Raw genomic sequence first — 21,512 nt, 5'->3', positions numbered from 1 at the left:
AGCAGAGGCAGCCACCTGCTCCTATATTCAAATGAACGAATCACAGGCATTCTTGCATTCCAGTAGTAATAAATGATGCCCTGTGGTGGCCTCTGTCAAACACTGGTTCTCTTCAGAGATTGGGCAGCCCTCCGCAGCCTCTATCCTTTTCCTACTGTATCTTTCATCTTGATGACAACATACACCCTACCTAGCACTTATTTGGCATCTCATAGAAATAGAAACAAGAAATAGAATATGAGAGTAGGTAAAGGGGCTAGAAAGTTACAAGGTTTGGAAGGATGAAAGTCTAAAAGGAAGATGTCCATGGAAGGTCCAAGTTGTATGGTATTGAGTTGCTTTATACACAGGTCTTCTTACTACAATGACAAGAGCTGTGACAGCCATCACCTGGATAGTTCACACCCAAGACATGCTTGTTCCTGAGATGTCTGAGATTTTTATGGGCATGGACTTGGAGCTTTTTGCAATAGCAATGCTCTTAACAGAAAATGTGGTGGTTTGCTGATTTCTGAACAGTGCCTCCATATTTTGGGGGGCACATTGGGAAGGATGCTATGGAATGCTGTTTCTGGGTACTTTCAATGTTATGTGCAAAAGCAGCCTGTGTTTTCATGATAGAGAATGTGAACTAGAAGATTGGAACATTCTAATCACATGAAAGTGAGGAGTACCACAGACTCTGGGAAAATATGTTCATGATTTTCTGGACTGTCTAAAAAATTTCAAACCCATGGAATGGTGTTTTTATTTTCTATGCTCTCCTTGGGATTTGAGTTTCACTAAAGCATTTTCTGCCCTTGTTTTCCTTATTAAATTAGCAAGACTGACTTGAAGCAGAATACACTGCTATGGCTTGAAATGTTGTTGAAAGAACCAAACAGATGGGCATGCAAAATACCCCAGGTTCCACTTAGGTTGTAGAGGATGGTGTAAGGAGTGGGCTCACTGACGTAAAATGCTTTCTCTGATAAAAGTGGAAAAGGAAAAACATGTGGAACAAAACAAAGAAAACAGAGTGATGCTTGGCCTCATGTTTCACCCTTATTTTTTATTGTTGGGTTTGTACTTTAAATCATTTCCAGGCTTAAGAAATAGTAATCCCTATGTGCCACTGGCCAAAGTTTGTGCACTGTCCTATCACCCACTGTTTGGGCCCTTTGCCTTTGTTCAGTAAGCTTTTGAGTGGGTGTTCAAAAGTACAAATCTGGCCCTGCTGCCTCTGTAAATATGTTTGGTAGTACCTACAGCAAATGTCAGCAGTGTTTTGCTGTAAAGGGACAGATAGTATGCTGAGGCTCTGTGGGCCATTCTGTCTCTGTATAATTCCTCAGCTTTGGCATTATAGGCCCAGACAATATGTAAACAAATGACTGTTCCAATAAAACTTTATTTACAAAACGAGGTTGGATTTGGGCCTGAGCTAATCCCCAGCCTATGGGAAAGTCTTCATATGCCTTGGACTAATGCTTAAGACCTTTTCTCATTTGACCCTGGCCTGCACACCCAGGTCCCTGTGGCCACTCTTGTCAATCCTCAAAGCCCTGTTGTCTTAAAAGCTCCCTGCCTTTGCCCATGCAATTTCTTCCATGTAGATTCCTATTTCCTTTTCACTCCTATTTTTCCTTGAGTTAGATTTCCATGCCATCACGTACACAAAGCCCTTGGCCAACTTCTTATCCCAGGATTCTTTGTTGCTGTCTGTCATGTAGCTCTTACCATGTAGCTATTTCTCAGCTCGGTGATGCTGACAGGACGCATGATCACATTTCAGTTAGCACCCAACTTAGTGCTTAGCACAGTGAAAACCAGAAGACAAACCAGCATTAACTCAACCCACCAATGTGATTGTGAGTCTCTGAATCACTCGAAAGTCTAGATGAAAGCCCTGAAAGTCTAGGTGTGAGACAGGAAGCCAGGGTTATGCTGCTGGAGGAGGCATGGGGGCAGCCAGGAGCGTAGCCAGGTGCAGCTGGGCAGACAAGGTACAAGTCAGGATCCTAGGAGCCTTGGACAGCAGCTGCATGGCCCAGAGGAGACTGTGCCAGGGAAGCAGTGTCTTAGTTAGGGCATCAGGCTGAGGGCAAGGATGCAGCTCTTTGGAAGGAGATCAGAGAAAGTCGGCCTGCCTTATATGATTAATGGGACAGCGGAACTGACTCATGAAGAAAGATTAAATTGCCATGAGGAGCTGGGATACAGGACCAATAGAGGCAGATGATAGCAGACTCCAAGTATGTAAGATGGATAAACACCCTGGGGGAAGCAGCTAGATTCATTAGGGAGGTGAATAAGGGTCCTGCCAGAAGATGGGAGGGTGCTCAGAAAGGGTACCGGAAACCATCGGGGAAGCACAAGAGCTGGCAGGTGGCTAGGACTGTTGGAAGACATTGTGGGGAGTTTGCTGAAGAGTGACTATTTAGGGAACCCTTGTGTTTTCATCCTGTATTGCCTTGTAGCTTGTTATGATCTTGACCTTGACCTAAAGAGATGGCATTAAAATTAGTGCCAGGGACGGACGGCAGCTGAGAACCAGGAAGTAGAAGAAAGGAACTTCCCTTGCTCCTCCTAGATACCAGTTGCCAGCTATAATAGCAAATTTGAGACCCTCTTCTCTGAAGTCAGTTGCTGTAGGCTGCTGCCTGACTTTGGCAAAACCATGTGTTTGTCCCAAGAATTCTGAAGTACAGGACACAGCCCTCAGCTCCAGAAGCACCTGAGCAAATCCCAGCTGTACCGTAGTATGCCCTCTGGCTTGGCCTGGTGGGGTATTTTGAAAGACAGGTTTTATTTAATGTGCTACCAATGTCCCCCAGACTCCAAGATTAGTTTTCTTCAGGCATTCTCTGATCTATGCTTCAAGGCCTGGGTGAGTATCTCAATTTATAGTCTGGCCAGGCACCCCACACAGCACATTGGAGACCTGTAGAGCCAATGCATTAAAGATGCCAGAGCAGATAGCCTTTCTAAAAGAAAAAAATCACCTTCATGAAAGCTATGAGTCTGAGCTACATGAACTTGGCAGAGAGGGGAAGATATCCTACATTAGTGCTTTTTTGTTTTTTGTTTCTTTAGAGCTCTCCAGCATGTTCCATTCTGTTGGGAACTAACCACAGACAATGATGTACTTAGACTCCTCATCCTTCTCTGTAATTCTAGCTATACTATCACCTGTGTTTTTTGTTTTTTTTTTAACTACTTGGTGCTCTTATTGTTTAGTTTGAGGTTATCATCAGTGTTGAAGAAAAGGTAAATGGCACACAGGCACTGTGCAGACATCATGGAAACCCTGGAGAGGCCATGCACACCATGGCCTAGTGTGCAGAACTGCACCATGGTACATCTTCCCCATCCCTACAGCTGCTGCTTCCGCCCAATCGTTTGAACTCCTGTAAAGTGTTATCTGCATCTGATGAGATTTAGGCCCTGACCGTTGTGCTTTCTGAGTTACGCTGTAAGGCTTCCTGGAGGGAAATGCACTAATTGTAAGGTCCCACCAAATGCCTGACTAAAGTTTCTTTCCTCTCAGTGTCTGTCACTGTAGCCAGCCTTCACTGCTGCATTTAAAAGAGTTCCACAGAGGTATAGGGCTGTCTGTTCTCTCCATCTCCTGGGAAAAGAAGAGCACTGGGGCCAGGGCAGCCAATCAAAGTACAGTGAAGTGACTCCACTGCAAATCATGGCCTCATGACTGCCACCTTTTAGATGTTGTGTTTCAAAACAAACTAACAACAAACAAAAACCATGCAGAATAGATTGCTTCGAAAGTAATAGCTGAAGCAGACAACTGAAGAGATATTTAGCTTCCAGATATTTTTTATGACATATATCAGCTCGTGTTAATACTACAAACGTATGAAATTTAGAAATGCATACTGAAGTAATACCTCTATAAAGAACATCTAAGCTGAGTTCAGTTTGTGTTTGAGGTCTGAGTGCAGGGATCCTGGAGATTTCCTTACCTACAAGAAGAAAGGTCATAGCTGTAAAGTCATAGGTGTAGGGCTCACTGGTAGGCTTTATTTCTGGTATGCTTATGTCAGCATCTTGCCATGATGGATAATTTCCAATGACAATATGAAATAGTTGGGTAAAAGGATCTCTAATTTTTTTTTAATCTGTCCCAGCTGTAGGCATTCAGATGAAACTCGAATTCTTCCAAAGGAAGTTCTGGACTGCCAGCAGACAGGTAAGTTCTAGTTGGCATCTCAAGGCATTTACTGCACTGTTGCCATACAGGTGTCCCCATACGGGTAGCTGGGGCAAGCGTGCCAGATTTCTGATGAATGTTTGAAAAGTGAATGGCCAGCTCCTCATTTCACTGCAAAATGCAGGCTGTCAGCAAGTTAGGCACCACATGCTGGGCCGAGCAGGGGATCTGCTCCTAGGAACTGTTTGAATTATGAGATCAAGAGAGTGACTTTACAAAAGGAGTTTCTTTCTTAAAATTGGGCCTTTTGTTATTTTCACTGTGACTTTCTTCTGATCATATTGTGAGGACCCGCTAGTAATTTGTACTTCTCCTTGATGGCATTGTAGAAGGCCATCATATGACCTGCTTTCTAAAATGTGCATTTGCCTTTCTGGCCAAAGGACGTCACAGGGCTATTGCACTTAGAAAACCCAGGACATTCTTCTTCTTTGCTTTGCTCTATGGACTAAGACATCGCAGGGGCATCTGTCCAGGAACCATCAGAAATGGCAGCCATTATGTTACTGCTGGTCCAGTTCAAAACATTAGGAGTATATTTCAAAAAAAATTGAAATCAGCACACAAAAGGCAAACCAGCAGCACTTCCATGTTTAATATGTGCTAGTCACAATATGGAACTGACCTAGAGACCCATCCAAGGATGGATGCATAAGGAGCTTATCATTTTTTCAATTATGATATGGTAGGAAACTATAATCTAAGAACATAAACAAGAGTTTCCTTTTAAAGTCATTGAGAAATAGTTTTAAATTAAATAATTACATAATTATATCTTTTGTTACCAAAAGATCTGAGATCTTTAAGAGATACCATCAGTGCTGAATGACAACATAAATTAAGATGGATGGAAAGGAGCCAGCACTCCCCACATTCTGTCTTTTCTACTCTGATTCTGAATTCATACGGACTCTGGTGAGCGAGGCCAAGTCTCATGTTGAAACGTTCCCTTTGGATGAAACCTGGTACTTGCATCACAGGCCATGACCTCCTTAGCTAAGCAGCAGCTGCAGTGAGTGCTGGGATGGCCCAGTAACATAGTTCCCTTGTTTCCTTCCCCCATAGTGTGCCTCCCTGGATGGCAAATGCTCCATAAGCTGTGATGATGAGGTAAGGTACCCTCCTCCTCTTGTTTCTGGCCAAATGGAAGTGTGAGACAGTGCATTTTGACAGAGGAATGTTGCTGTGAATGGAGCCAGCTCTGACACATCACTAGAACAACCTGGGGGGAGGGCATTTGTTTTGTTCCCCATCCCCCAATCACATAGTTTGGTTCTGAGAGCCAGAGAAATATGCTTTAGATATTTCCTAGACTGTGGTATTAGAATGTTGATGTTTTGTTTGCAGGATGTAATGGACACTTACTCCCATTTAAAGATAACATTAGAGTTCCTGAAGCTTTGTGTCTGTGCCTCATCTTCTTCTCACCATCGGAACAATAGGTGAAGTAGGCAGGAACTATTGCCTCTATTAATAGCTAAGAAAATCAAAGGTGAAGCAGGCCAAAGTAGTATATCACTTTAATCCCATAGCTCAGCCAAGATGTGGAGGCTGGAGCATCCTGAGTTTAAGGCCAGCCAAGACTGTATAGCAAGAATCTGACAAAAAAAAAAAAAAAAAATGGAAAGAAAGAAAAAGAAAGAAAGAAAAGAAAACCAAAGATGAGATAAATGAGTGGTAATTAGCAAGCTTCAAGTCTGGAGTTAAAAAACTCTGAAACACAGTTTTTATTCTCCCACAGCTGCTTCTACCTAAGATGCCACTATCTTTTCCCCTTTCCCTCTCTCTCTTTTGGGGAGAGGAATTTGAATTACTTATGTCGGCAATGGAAGAAACTAATGTGTCCCTGTCTTAAGTCCATGCATCCGACTTAGCTTTTGTCATGACCAGCATGGCGCCCCTCTGCCCCATATTTTAAAACAAGTGAATTATGGAGACATTTCTGCTTAGGTTGGCTCCCTCTCTCTGCTTTAGGTAAATACCAGTCACTTCATCAACTAAACTTCATAATCAGATACTTACAGTCCTTCTGGTTACCACAAGGATTTCAGGAAAGTTTACCAGAAAACATAGGTTAGGAGTATAGTTAATTTTTAGTAGGCAAATGGAAAAAAAGAACATAAATATCAAAGGAAATCCAGGATAGAGTTAGATAAAAAAAAAAAAGGCTTGGTGCTTTTTTCCCAGTGGTCTAGCTGCCAGTTTAAAAGAAAAATTGTTATCATAACACTATCCTTGTTTGAGTCTCCCTATCTGCAGAAGAAAAGACAATCTGTCATGTTTTCAGCAGAAGCCCAACTTATTCTGATCATCAGATCAAAAACAATTTTCCCTGAGGAATGATCAACACCCTTTTCAAGAAGCTTGGGGATATAGGATAGCCAGAGGAGCTCAGATTTCCCCTCTGGCTTTCAGACACTTCAGAGTGTTAGTGATAGCTTCTGAGTTAAACTCTATCCAACCTCTTGCCTCTCTGGAGTGCTCAGATGGCACCAAATGGTATGTCAGAGCCCATAAGCAGGTATTGTTGCAAATCCAAGCTACAAGAGAACAGAGAATGGCTGGTTGGCTAGAAGGATGGATGGTACTTTGGAAACTTGGTTTGACGAATGGGTGGTGGGCAGCACATGTGCATAGTTGTTTAATCAGTTCTATAAAAGCAAGAGGTGATATTTTCCCTATAACTCACATCACCTAGGTGTATCTCCACATCAAGGTAAGTGAAGATACATCTCCACCTGGGCCTGGAAGCAGCCAGTGTTTGTTCCTTGGCCGGTGGTGAGGGTGGTGTGGCCCAGAGTTTAAAGGCGCAAGCCATGGACTTAGACTGTTGAGACTCTAACTGTGACTCTGAAAGGAGGTAACAGCTTAGATGATTGCCAAAACCTTTCTTTTCCCGTGCTTCTTCAACTACACAGTAGGGGTAGAAATATACAGAGTCATGGTGAACAATGCACGGAGAAAACTGAAAAAAAAAATCTGTTATGTCACCACACTCACTACTGCTGGCCTTAAACCAAACATGCACCAAACCATTCTTCCCATAGAGTAGTGGCTTCCCTGGGGCTGAAGCCCTAGCTAGCAATGGCACATATACTAAGGCACAGTAAACATAGACCACAGTGCCCTCATTAGTTCCATGATCATTCTCTTGTGCCTAAAGGAAAAACTCTTTGAAATACTTTGAAAAGTAAGCCTTAAATTGATCCTTTTTTTGTTGTTTGTTTGTTGCAGTTTGTACTTTGAAATTTTCATCCATTTTCTTTTTGTCTATTAAGTTTTCTCTCTGAAACCAATTGACATTGTTTTAATGGGAAAGCCAGCCTCACCTTCCCACTTAGACCCAATGCCATTTTTTCCAGCACATTCCTGCCATGTGCCACTCTTTTTACAAGTTTTAATTAGGCCCACAGTGCTATCTTATACCCCTATCTCTTCCTCACCTCCCCCTACCCCATCATCAAGTCCCCCATGGCTTATCCTGAAGCTGTGCCTCTGTCTGTGCTGCCATACTGAGAATGGTCCATTTTCTTAGACTGCTCAGAAACGTGGAGGCTGAGGGAGTCTATAAGTCCTTTGACTTCCCATCAGCCCACTCTAGGCCCCTGTAGGAGTAAGGGTGGCTGAGGTGTGTGGACAGATGTATTTCTAATTTGTGGGAGGACATCTTTAGTTTGCCAGGAAGAGCTGGAAGCATGTGACTGGCAGGATCCCATCATGGAGATGAAGAAGAGCTTCAAGGAGTTCCATTCCACCAGGGTGAATGTCAGCTATAGAGCCTGCAAAAGAACTGTTCAGGCACTCATACATTCCTTCATGATGTGTGGACTGAGTCCTTCTTGGAAGTATGTGTCTGGCTGACCTCAAAGAGCAGCACAGGAAGTCTGTCTTCCTGGCACTTACTCGGTAGCAGGAGAAATACACGGTGTTTTGTTTTGTTTTGTTTTGTTTTAATCAATTGGGGTATGTGCTGTGAAGAAGCTTATGCACACTGGTCAGAGATGACCTCTCTGAGGAGACAACATTCAAATCAACAAAAGATGGGGGGGGAAGGACATTGGAAACAATATACATGGTATAATAAAGGCCTTCCAGGTAGACAACACTCCTGCAAGGGTGCCAAGCTGACCAAAGAAAAATGGTTGGCACTGAGGTTGGAAAAGCCATGCTCACCTGCAGTTTCTGTAGGGCCCAGCAGCACAGCCTACTCACCTGTCCATCAACTTCACCACCTATTGAAAGCACCAGTATTCTACGAAGACAGAGGAAGGTTAACGGGTGTGCTGTGAGAGGTCAAAATCTTCATGATAAATGTACTCTACACTCCTTTCAAAAAGACAGATTGGTGTGGCCTATGAAACACGGAGACTTTGGGAGTCTTGGTAGGAATTTCCTCTGATATATGAAAAATGCCTTGAGTGAGGACAGAGCTCAACAGGGCTATATCTAAGCAACTGGATGCCTTTATATCTGGTAACAGCCAGGCTGTTAGGTGGATAGGCTGGAGAATTATTTCATAGCTAGTATGGAGAGGAACAGAGGTGACCCCTACCAGACATGTACTTTCAGAGTTACCTATTTATAAGCAATGACTTTGAAAATATTGTAATTTTTTTTCTTCCCTGTGTTTATGCATGTGTGTGTGCACTGAAGGTGCCAGGCTGGTGTCAGGAATCATCTTAGTTTGATCTTCTGCTTTATTCACTGAAGAATGGTCTCTTCACCAAACTTGGGGCTCAGTGGACAGTCTCCCAAACCATCTTGCTTTGGAGAGCTCCCATCTCTGCCCTCTGAGGCTGGAGTTGTGGAAGAGCTTGAATGTCTACCCAGCATTTACGTAGGTTCTGCGTGCCAATCCCTATGCATGTAAAGCAAGCTCTTTTATCACTGTGCCTTCTCCGCAGCCCCAAATTTGGTATTTTGATTTGATAGTTGCCCTATAATGAGAAGACACAGCAAGTGATGGGGAATGCAAGGTCAGTGTGCTCTACTGTCACACACTAAGGATCTGGCTGGGAGACGGAAGAAAAGGTACTGAGGAGTGATGTGTGCCAGAGAAATCCAAGCCTCACTCACCCTCAGATGGAAGATTCTGCTCCTTCTCTGTTTGTCTGTTGGTCTATCTGTCTGTCTATCTCCTTCCTTTCTTTCTTCCTTCCTTCCTTTCCTTCATACCTTCACCGCTCTCTTCCTTCATCTTCCATGTCCTCCCAAAAGAAAACCATCAAAATTGTCAGGCTGCACAGTGCTGAGCTTAAGTGAATTCGGCTGTGTCTTCTCATTATAGGGCAACTATCAAACCGAAACAAGCAGAAGGCACCCTTCTGAAACAAACAGCACAAAGCCCCGTCCCCATCCCAGGACCTCTTGTTAGAAACTGTGCCACACTTCTCTGTGAGAAACCATAGCACTATGGCATGAGGATGCTCAGAAAAGGATACATGGTAGGTGACCAGTATTCAGTGATGGGTAAATGTTACACATTCCTTAATATCTTGCTTGTCACCAGCCAAGGTAGTCAACCTCCATTCAGATGGTCATGCCTCAGGCCTTCTCACTGCTCCACTGAATTGCAGTAGGTGTCTTACCACAGGCATTGATTAGAGGCATGCTGATATCTACAGTCAGAGTCTCTGCTTCCAAAGCTCGTATCTCAGCCCCAGGGGGATACCATGTCTATTCACACCCCATCATCTTTTCCTTCCGGTCTGCAGTTTCTGAGTTGCCACACCAGGATTTCCAAAGAAAAGCTGGGTGTGTGCCTCAGTGGACCTGAATCAAATTTTTTGAGCAACACTGAATCAGCAGATCACTGTAGAAAGAGTAAAATAAAGAAACAAAGAACTTCTTTCTGCCTCTCACTCTTCTTTTTCCTGTCTCCACATTTTAAGACCAACCTCATCCTGCAGTGTCCAAAGATGACTGTGGAGTACATACTGACCCTGTGTCTCAGACTGTAAAGCTCCTGATCTCCCAGATCTTCATCCTATTACTAGATTCTTAGGGACATGGTGATGTGCAGACATCTTTCAAGACACCAGGGTTCATTTAGAGGGAGTGATCTGAAGAGGTAAAGCTAGGAAAATATTCCTGTTTCTTTTGTGTCATATTCATGAAAAATCAACTGGTCAGACCTGATTGAGGGTGATTTCATCCCAGCTGTTCCCCACACCTAGCACTGGACTCTCTCATTCTAAGCGCAGGCTCCAGGCTACTGTACCCCTTGGCCATAACTTAATTCATGGGTTGTTGACAGACAGGCTGTTCTGGGAGTCATATGGTCACTAAAATCGCCTTTCCGTATTTACAGGTAGACAAAGAGCACTACCTGTATTCAAAATATAATGACACTTTCTAGCTCCAGCAGCTTAGGTCTCCATCCGTAAGCAACACCAGAGAATGTACTATACCCTCCTGGCGACTTGTCAACCCCAATGTTGGCAGTACTTGGTTCTTGCCTAATGGAGTGAACAAATCTTTTTATAATCAGCGGAACTTGGAACTTCAAACTTGACCATAAACAGATCAACAAGGCATATCCTCTACTGCTAGCTTCTGTCCTACTGTCTTCATAGAACCAGGAAAAAGTGTATCTAAAAACAGTAACAAGATAACATGGACCAAGAAGAAATAACCTATGTCCTCCTAGATCCCAGTGTTCTCAGTACAGAGAAAACAGATGTGTTCCCCACAATGTGCCCAGCAGGACACACCAACTGGAGTACAAGTAGGTGATGCTTTTTGGAGACTGGGCAGCTGGGGCCTCCTGGTCCTTCTTTCTGTCTCTATCTGATAAGATCTAAACTAAATCTGACCCTGATCTTGAATCAACTAGTGTTTTTGTAGATTCTAGCTTGTCTTCTGGCTTTCGTGCTTTCTACCACAGCTTGTTCCTCAGGCAGCAGAAGGCACACACAGGAAAAAGAAACAAACAAACAAACAAAACCCTGATTACTATCTTGGGTTCAGATATTAGCTTAAGAATTGCTGTGCTCAGGGATCTCAGCAACATGCCATTAGGGTCCAGCAGACACAAGCTGCTTGTTCTCAGCTGTAGCATACCAGGTACTTGATGTGGAGATGGCCTGAACTTTCTGCTTTTGTTGTGGTCTCTTTTCTCTGAGGTCATTTTGGCAGACCAGATCTGGCTTTGCTGTCTATTAAGTTACATGTTTTCATCCTTCAAAGAAAGCCTTGCACCAGCAAACTAGACTTGAGGCCCTAACTGTGTCCAGGCATCTTCTGGAAGGGGGATAGCCAGCTGTATGTAGTGGAGACAGAGATCTGAGATTGCAGAGCACTGGGTTCAGACCCCATAAGCTTGGGGTCTGTTGTGTGATCGTGGACCTCAGTTTTCTTCTCCGTCAAGGGGGAACTTCCTTACCTGGCCATATGAAAACAAAGGCTTATATGAGGCAAGCTTGCTGTTCTTTTTCAAATTCAACTTCTTCCTTTTCTCTACCACTTCCTCTTTTTTCTCCTCCTTTTTTTTTTTTACAACCATATTTTATGAGAGAAATTCTTCCTATGATAGTCATAGTCTGTTCAACAAGGCTTACCATTCATCTCTTTGTCTCTTGTTCTTTTCTGTTTTTTGGGTTTTTTTTTTTGTTTGTTTGTTTGTTTGTTTTCTTTTCTTTTCTTTTCCAAACAAAATTTGTAAAGAGGAGGGATCCGGGGAAATGACTCAATGAGTAAGAAAGCTTGCTGTGCAAGTATGAGGATCAGAGTTCAAATCCCAGCACTCAGGTCAGAAGCTGAGCAGGGGGCATGGTGGAGACAGGCCAATGCCTGGAACGCCCTCTCCCACCAGCCTAGATGCCACTGTGAGCTTCTGATTCTGTAAGGCCACCTGTGTCAAGGCAATATGGCAGAAAGCAACATGTTCCTCTGAGCTGGATGCACACATCCACATGCCCGTACCAATAGGCCCCTCACACCACAGACACTAAATTAAGCAGCAGCCTCCACCTCGGGTGTAGAACTCCAGCTCTGTTCTTTCCACCCAAGAAGAGAGCAGGGCTTGGGGAGAACCATGTCACAAGCATAAGATGCTAGTGTCCTGGTGTCCCCCCACTTTCCAGCCAGCACTTATCACTGGGAGAACAACAGGAAGCAATCTTGGCAGGAACCAGAGGTTTTCATTGACAACAAGTTTTAGTGAAACTTTCTTATGGGGAATAAATATGAAAATATGTTTATTTTTAAAATTTGGTTGCAACTCTATTTTCCAAAGAAACCTTATGAAATAGAGCCAGTACAGTGAGGGAGTTTCTCTGGGTACTCTCCTTTAGAAGCCATTTTCTTAAAGCGTTTTCCATGCTTCCTCTACAGCAATAGTTTTCCTTCTGACCCAGCCCTATGCTGTTGGACTTCTCCTCTATCCCCACTCCTGTGGACTTCATGATACTGTGCCTCTCTCTAAAAATCTCCAGTTGGTTTTGTTAATCTACCTTGATTCCTATATGGACCAGAGATTTTTAAAAAAGGTGATGCCAGGGATGTTTGAGTAGGGATGAATGAATCAATTATCTAAGTAGGAAATTGAGGCAGAGACTATGGGAACATTGGACTGTCTGTACAACGGAGAGGAAATGGCTGATCAATAAATGAATGTGGAATCGTCTTCCATGCCCAGTACACACTAATTGACTGAATGGCATGGGCTATGAGCTTTGGAGATATATGTGTTTGCAAAATAAACATCATTACATTGCAAGTGGATCTACCATGTAACCCAGTGCTAACAGAGTAGCACCCACCCAAGGCAAACTAGTGTAATCCCAGTGCTGGTGATGAAGATAACTTCCTGTTACAGCAATGGACATGTAAAAGCACTAACCACAGTACTTATGGAACCTTGAGCTATACATAGCTCAGGTAATCCGCCAACTGAGTGTGTCGTTACCTTCACTTTAACCAAATTTCAACTAAGTTTAAAAACAAAGCCACACAAAGCCTGTGGCTACCACCTCGGAGGCATGGCTTCAAGAGACTGCTTCTTAAATGCTGTCTGCTGAGCAGACCTAGAGTTTATTGTGATGCTCCTCAAGATGGTGCAAGTGTCCCTGAGGCTAAGAGCTTCCTCTGACAATCAGTGTCAACAGGTAGAAAGCATCCATCTGACACCTGGGATGAATGAAGCCAAGCTCTGACATTCATCTGAGCACCTGAGACTGCTGTGAAGAGCTTTAGCTGTAGGCCAGAAGGGGTGGCAGGCACCAGGGAGCTAGAGGCAGGCAGATCTCTATGAGTGCAAGGCCAGCCTGGTCTACAAAACCAGTTCCAGGACAGCCAAAGCTGCACAGAGAAACCCTGTCTAAAAACCACCCGTAACCCTCCCCCTCAAAAAAAAGAGCTGGCCAGCCCATGTCTAGAAATATAAGGCAGATCTTTCTGACCTCCTCACTGCTGATCTTTCATACCTGGCAAAAAACAACCTGGTGCCTAGGCCAATGTCCCAGCAAACAGCAGCCCCATGGTGGCCTGGAGCTAAGCGGAATTTAGCTCAGGGTAAAGATATGCTACAAATTAAACGTTGCCGTCGGTATGTAAAGCTGCAATAAATAGAAACTGAGTTACATCAAGGACGGCATTAAGCCTTAAGTTTAAACTCCACAGCACTGTAATTAAAACTTCGCCTGTAGCAAGCCGTTCACGGGAGATTAAAGGGACATGGGGGAAGCAGAGGTTTGCTTGCCTAACCTTGCTCCCCACAATTTATAAGTCTGAGCTACCAAAAGCTAGCGGCCCTGCCCCCACATCCAGCTCCCAATTAAAAACACAGTTTGAAAACCTTTAGGAGGCCTGAGGGGCCCCTTTTACAGAGGGTTGCCCTTCCCCCATGCCTCAGTCCATGAACAAATTAAAAAGTATTACCTGGTCCCCTGATGGTCCCCGGCTGACACGGTGTTTTCATTAATACATCATTAGAGTAATGACATTGTGCTGGCATTTGGATTTCCAAATGGCCGGCACTGCAGCCACTGCAAATAAAAGCCTGAGGGTCTCTGAACACTTTCTTCCTGAGAAACAGTCAGGTCGTATAAAGAGAATTCCGAAGGCAAACTGCAATTCTTCGTTTCCCTGTGCGTGTCCATTCTGCCCCTCTCCCAGCCTTCCAAGGTCAGTTCTGCTGTCTGTTCCCTTGTTTCAGTTTCCTTAGTTCTGCAGAGTCAACCCTGGCTTTAGTTTAACCATCACCTTAACTCACAGAGCCAGCAAGTATTTTTAATTCCGGTAATTCAACTCCCCTCCCCCACAAAAAGGCGGTGGGGGGGATGTCTCTGAGACTGGAAATACGTCATTCTGTGTAAAAGCCGTCTGAGGCCTGAAAGTGAAGTGTGCCTTCTGATTTTCTAGACTGTGAACTGTTACCTCATAGACAATAATGGATTCATTCTGGTGTCTGAAGACTACACACAGGTGAGTGAAAAGCGCTCCCAATTCCAGGTAAGGGAATCAGATAGTACCTGGCCCCAGGAGGGACTAACTCTGGAGTCAAGATTTGAAGATGATGATCAATACATGAAAGGCAATAGTGTATCATAAACCTAATATCTCTCAGAATGTCACAACCTATGCCTCAGCAGCCCCTCCAAGCGCTTTTACCTTCTGTTATAGAGCTGGCAGGGAGGCAGAGCCCAGGGTCTTTTCCTGTATTCATAAGTGTTAAACGTATTGAATTCTTTGCCTCAAAGTTGTCTGGGCTACAAGAGAAAAATTGCCTAAGGCTGGGGTGATGGCTCAGTGGGTAAAGCACTCACTTAGGTTCAAATCACCAGAATCCATGTCAAGTTGGCTGTCCTGGTGTGTATCCAAATTCATGGTGCTCCTTTGGTGAAGTGGGAGGCACAGACAGGCAAGTCCTGGAAGTTTACAGGTTACCAGCAAAGAATGGCAGTCTCTACAGGGTAAAAGGCAGCCATCAACATCTAAGGTGGTCGTCCTCTGTTTTCAGTACGTATGCTATGACAAATGCAGGCACCGTGTGTGTGTGTGTGTGTACATATATGTACACACACACACACACACATATATATATATATATATATACTAACAAATGTGCATGCATACACACACAAACACACACACATACACACACAACATAGATTTTTTTTAAAATGAAGTTTTTCCTGCAGGGTGGAGGTGCTTTAAAGAGTTTGGGAAACTTTAAGGAGATTTTTCTCCTTCTTATATTTAACCTTCATGCATACACTCATACACAAATGAATTCTATTTAAAAATCATCCAGAATGCTTCAGGAATCAACGATTTGATAGGTCCATTCACACTTAGTAAATTAGTTCATTGTTTTTAAACGTGGCTCTGTAAGATCCAAGCACAGAAATTTGCTCATTTAGAAATAGTGACTTCAGAAAATGAAGAATAAGGTTCCATTTCTGTTCTCCCCAAGAGTGTTTAAATGTTCCCTAGACTCCTGATGCCTACACACAGCGTGGTAATCACCAAGCATTGGTTTATTAGTGGCATTAGGTAGGATAAAAAAGCCCATGAAACAAGGGCAGTCTCTGAGACAGCATAAGGTAACATGACCATGTGACTCAGAGGAATACAGAGATCCTGAAGAACCTATGGGGCAGTGTCCTTGCTTCACAGGAGTTCTGTCACCCTACCACAGCCATATAGGGCTGAGAGCCCTTCTTTCCACTGTAAGCCCTGGCCTGGCCAGAAAACTACTCAGAAAGCCATAGCTCCTACAGTAAACCTTTTCCCTCCCTGAAATAGGGGGCCAGCCAGCCTGCTTGGTTCAGGCTTGTTTGATGTTCCCTGGCTTCCTGAACCCCAATTAGGATAATTCTTCTCCATCTAACAACCAGTTCCATTGATACTGCATATTTACACACATGAAACACAAATGTCCTTCTTGCTCACAGCAGTGGTACATGCCCACAGACCATGTAAGCATTTCCAAATTCCCCTGAAGTGAAAACAGGGTGCTTTGTAGTCAGTAAGAGAGATGTTTCCTTCCTTCTCTTCCTGATTTTTTTTTTCTGAAATGTGAAAATCACTGCCGCCTCCCTCTCCCTGCCCCACTTGCAAACCCTGGAAAAGTATGATCAAGGTCACGAAGGCTAAGTGCAATGGAATTGGGATTTGGTTAATACATTACCTAAAGAACAAATATGATTATGCTCCTATTGTAATGTCACCTTCTCCACCTCACAAGCCATATACCCAGACTAGAGATGGGGTTCTCAGCTGCTCCGTACTGGCACATTCCAAGATTCTGGCACAAGAAGGCCATGGCTGCAAACCATGTTCCTTTATAGCGCTGTGTGCTTTACCCTTGAGACACTTCTATCAGTGATTCCAGAAGTCTGGAGACCATGAGGGAGGATGATAATCCTTGTTCCACCATGCCAAGTATAAGAACCTCATAGAGCTTAGGAAACGGGCTCTTCTATTTCCCTAAGCAGATCATCTAGGCATTGAAAACCATTATTTTATTAAAGCTTAGGAAGCACTTCCAGGGTCTCATTTTGTATATATGAAGTAGCATTTTAATCAGAAGGGATTATGTACAGATTAATGCCTAGCCTGTCCAAGGATGTATGTGTGTGTGTGTGTGTGTGTGTGTGTGTGCGCACACATATCTTTTAATTTCTGAATTGAGCACATGTTATGCAATAGCCCCCATGTGCGGTAGAGGCCTCCCCGTCTGCTCACTGCTTTTGCAACCCCACAGCTGCTCTGACTGTCTCAGCCATCCCATTTTTTGTTCCGGGAGTCTTAAAAATCTGCCTCTGCTTTCTTTCAGCTCCAAGACACACACACACACACACACACACACACACACACACACACACACACACACACACCTGTTTGCCTTTCTTCTCTACTGCATCTACCCTTTTTCATATGCTCTCTTGTCTTCCCTACAGACTGGAGATTTTTTTGGTGAGGTGGAAGGAGCTGTGATGAACAAGCTGTTAACAATGGGCTCCTTTAAAAGGTAAGGATTGGATGTTGCTCTCAGTTTACCTTAGTAAAATAAGCAAAGGTCAAATAAGGCAGCCCCGGACTGACTCTAAAGCTGATTCCACCTGTTTTCCCTCTTCAGAATGTTGTGCTGAAATCCCACAACTTACAAGGGTGCTGTAATCTTACAGATTTCCTGTCTGTTCAGCACAGGTGGATCAGAGGCCAATACTGAAATGAGGGTCAGCACAGTCAGTTGATTCTGTCATCAAGCGCAGGAGAGAAGTTCCTGCCTGAGCAGAAAGGGAGACAGATCTGTCCCACAAGCCAGGGGCCCTCCCTGGCAGCTGGGGGCTCAGGATTGGATGGTGGCATTGTGAGACTTACTGATACAATGTTAGAAAGTGAAGAGCAGCTAGCTCCCCCAGCCTTCTCCTGACTGTAACATTGAAGTCCAGTGCTGGAAACATAGATGAGGCTAAATTTCATAGGTAATGGCTCCCTCTAAACAGTCTGTCACCTTGGACAAAGGTTGGGTAAGATAGCTTCCCCTTGGCCCATGTTCCCCCAGGCCTTACCAACCGTGTTTCTGGGAACACAAGGTCCTGTGAGGAATTCCTGGGATGGGTGTCAGGAGCTTTCCTGGGAGTTGCTCCTGGCTTTGGCCTCTCAGAAGTAAAAAGGGCCTTTGAAATAGAACTTCTGTGGATATAGTTGAGGCTCTGAAGTACGTAATAGCAGGAAGTACAAGGATGGCCCCACAGCCTCCTGTGAGATCTGTGACACCTCCATGCCAGGGTACTTCATGACTTTTCCTATAGCTGAACGGTAAGGACACGCTATCTCAAGAAATCACACTTTGAAGCCAGTCAACCAGAGAAACTGAGCACTGTGCTAAGAGCAGGGAATTTAAAAAGGATGAGCTAGTATTTGAAACTCCATAGCTTATCTCTGCCAGAAAGGTGGAGGTGAGGAAGAAATGCTATAAAGAGTGGCAGGAGGCCAGCATTTCTACCATCTCTACTACTCACTTAACTGGAGGCCTGACTGAAGAAGATACGCACCCCTGCCCAATTCCAGCTCAGCACCTCAAGAATGGCTGTCTTGGACAGGAGTCTTCCTCACCCGGCTTTGAGCTAGCTTGCAAATTTTTGTGATTCTTCACACTTCCCCAAACAGCTCCTGGATGGTCACCCATTGAGGCTCAGCTGTTTCTGCCTACTTCTCTATCATTGTGTACACTTGCACAGTGTCATCTTGTTTCTCAACTCTGAGGCAGGAGACACAGATGGAGAATAAGCCTACATGTGCTTCTCATTTCAAAGTATATTTTTCAAACTTCTTTAACAACTGGCCCCCTTTTCCTGGATGTTTGTTTTAAACTGGTGGGGAAAAGAGAAAAATTATAATGGAATTTTAAGGGTTTGGTCTTCTCCTTGATGTGGGATAAGTGCGGTTGACATGAATCTAGAACTTGCTTTTATTGTCACACTTGCCAACCTCCTTGAGAAAAAGGAAAGGCTGCAGGCCTGATTGGGTCAGGACAGTAACTGCTGCCCTCTAGGAGCTCCATGACAGGCCCCAGTGCTTCTTCAGAGGACGCTTCCCTGGGGCCAGGTGAGCAATGAAGAGATGGGTTTCGGAGTTAGTCAAAGCTAGGCTCCAGTATTTACTAGCTGCATGACTTAAAATATGTGAGTTTACGTTACCAAGCTTGAGGTCTTGTGTGGACCGTGAAGATGATTATTGATCACGTCCAGCTGTGGCTGGCAGAGGTGGTGCCATGATAATAAGCAGGAAATTCTCAGCCCATGCCCAGTGTCTACTGGGGGTTAAGTAACTGCTAGCTACTGCTGCAACAACTATTGATCTTGGCTCAGCTTGGCTGACTGTATGACACCAGCTGTTGTGTCCTTCCTGACACCTGGTGACGGCTCTCTAGCACCCGAGTCCCTGAAAGTGGGCACAGGTGCCCGTGCCCTTTCCCTATTCCTTGTTTTCTGGAAGAGTAAGACTAAAAGCTCTTTCATTCAGGGAAGATATGGATCTCAGAAGCAGTGGAAGGGGATGGCTGGAAATAACTCCGGGGCCTCTGGGACAGTACCCCCCTGCTAAGCTGAATCACACCACAAAGAGACAGGCTTGCTTTGGAGCCATGGTCTACTTAGGTAGGATAAAAGGCAATGCATCTAGCTTGCCTCTGTCTTCAGTACCTTGGACGATGCTGTTGGCACAAGGATTCTCCTTTTGATCAGCCTCTGCTTTTCAGTGAGAAGCATTTACAAGGGACAAGGTCATTCCCCAGTACTGAGACAAAAACCTCCCATCCCTCCACCAATCTTACCTTTGGCTATTTCCCTGGCTGGACCTTGCAGCACCTGCATCTGGGGAACAATGCTTGTTATAATTGTTTAGATTCAACTATAACAAATTAAGTATCACCTAGGAAAATGTTGATTGACTTCATTATTATTGGAAGATGGAGGATAGAGCAAGTAGGTCATTGAAGGTATGTTACTTGAAGTTACAGCTTGCCCTGGTCCCTTCCTGTATGCCTTTACTCTGCTTCCTGGCTTTCATGATATGAACTGCTCTGCTCCTTCATGCCATACCACCACAATGGACTGAAATTTCTGGACCCAGGAGCCTTAATAAATCCCTCATCCATTAATTTTCTTTTCTCAGGAAGAAAATAGTCTGACAGTACATTTACCTAAGCAGCATTGGGACTTTGCTCTAATTGTTTTACCCACTCACCTGGTAGCACAATGACCATTGTACATAATAGTACATCAGAAGGAAATAACGCCCACATTTGGATCTGTGATTTCTTGGGTCTTTGATTTCTGTGAATGACTAAACTACTCACAAGACATGTAAGACAGCATCCTGTGAAATCTTTTGAGCTTAGTCTTCGGGCTGACTATGTCCCATCAGCTTCTCTATGACCTAAGGGCCAAGAGGCAAGAGCAGATGCATCCACAGTGTGGGAGAAAGAAAAGCATAGAAAACTAACTGCCATCTTTTCCTCTTTCAAATTCCAGCTGAGCTGAGTAGGACCACCATCTTTTTCCTGATTTTTTTGACTGTTTTTCAACTGGAAAAAAAAAAGATAGGCAAAAGAAAAATAATAATAAATAATATTATAATTAAAAAATATAGTATATTAAAAACAACATAAATAAATAATCCATTATAATTTTCCTCTAATAATAAATGTTATTATCCATTTATCCTCCCTTGCTGCTTCTCTCCTTTTTCCTTCCCTCTCCCCTTTCTCCCTCTTTCCTCCCTTCCTCCCTTTCTTTTCTGTCATCTCAGGCTGGCCTGGAAGCCAGCCTCCAAACTGATGAGATTATAGGTGTGCACTACTCTGTCACACACGAATCATTGTTCTTAAAACCTCCCAACAGCTTCATGAAACAGGTCCAAGGGAAAAGTAGAGATCTGGGCCTTTGCTCAAGACTTTGTAGATACTTGTCAGCAGTGCATTTAAGCAAGTCTGAGCCTTTGTAAGAGAATGGCTGTGCAGTGATTCAGGCTGCAAGCCCATGGGCCAGCCCCAGGGATAAATATATCACAGGCTTGTTATACAGAGGGAGATGATCAGGCTTGAAAAGACTAAGAACTCAGCCAAGTGTCTGAAGCAGAGTTGTGTTCTAGCCTCCCATAGCATGGACACAAGACTTTCTGCCCTCTGCCCTCTGCCCTCTGCCCTCTGCCCTTGACCTGTGCACAGTGGTGCTGTGCTGTGTGCACACCTAGCAGTGTGCAGAGGTGAAGGAAGGTGTTGGCTCAGCAGTGTCTTATCTGGAGGGCAGAACTTGCAGGATGGCAGACCAGCTGGGTGATGAGCTCACTCAGGTGAAACTGATAAATCCTCAGACCCACCATGCCCGCAGGCTGCACTTTTTTTTTTTTTTTTTTTTTTTTTTTTTTTTGTCACTCTTTGCCAGGTCAGCTTTTTGTGTGGCAAACAGAGAACTTCAAATACTCCTTTGTTCTTATCACTAAGAGTAAGCGGGCTCCCTAGCTGGTGACTCACTGGGGGGGTTCTTGTGCTGGCTGTTTTCTTTTCCACTCACGCTCCTGTCTAGTGAAAGCCTTAAACTTGTAATTCTCAGAATACATACTCTGTATCTCTGTCATCAGCCATGACCATGTCCCTTTCGCAACTGTACTAGAATTCATGGGTCTCCTTCTCTGCCACTTCTACCTCCAAGGATGCCAGTGCAAATTATCAAATATCCAAGGAGAATAAATAATTGTCACCTGCAGGAAGAGGCTGAAGGTTCTTTTGTTCGTTTGTTTGTTTCTCCTCTCTCAGTGCTGGGATTAAAGGCACTATGCCTGGCAGGTT

The 21,512-nt window shown here is 44.1% G+C and overlaps 2 protein-coding genes across 3 annotated transcripts in view; one reads left to right on the top strand and one right to left on the bottom strand.

Annotated features, from left to right (window-relative positions):
• Lrtm1 (leucine rich repeats and transmembrane domains 1) overlaps positions 1-1,761 on the bottom strand; it is a 41,769-nt gene extending 40,008 nt beyond the window's left edge. Inside the window, exon 1 of the mRNA XM_060391677.1 lies at positions 1,720-1,761. Within this exon, the coding sequence (XP_060247660.1) occupies positions 1,720-1,761 (42 nt within the window). The remainder of the gene's footprint in view (positions 1-1,719) is intronic.
• The window catches only part of Cacna2d3 (calcium voltage-gated channel auxiliary subunit alpha2delta 3), an 804,670-nt gene that overhangs the window by 723,680 nt on the left and 59,478 nt on the right, over positions 1-21,512 (top strand). For both annotated transcript variants that reach the window (XM_060390773.1, XM_060390772.1), the window contains 4 exons: positions 4,128-4,189; positions 5,276-5,320; positions 14,573-14,635; positions 17,116-17,186. In XM_060390773.1, the coding sequence (XP_060246756.1) occupies positions 4,128-4,189; positions 5,276-5,320; positions 14,573-14,635; positions 17,116-17,186 (241 nt within the window). The remainder of the gene's footprint in view (positions 1-4,127; positions 4,190-5,275; positions 5,321-14,572; positions 14,636-17,115; positions 17,187-21,512) is intronic.

This window comes from Meriones unguiculatus, chromosome 9 (assembly GCF_030254825.1).
Source record: "Meriones unguiculatus strain TT.TT164.6M chromosome 9, Bangor_MerUng_6.1, whole genome shotgun sequence".
In the NCBI taxonomy this organism is placed as follows: Eukaryota; Metazoa; Chordata; class Mammalia; order Rodentia; family Muridae; genus Meriones; species Meriones unguiculatus.
Note: the sequence above shows the minus strand (reverse complement) of the source record. Positions and strands in the feature narration are given on the sequence as shown.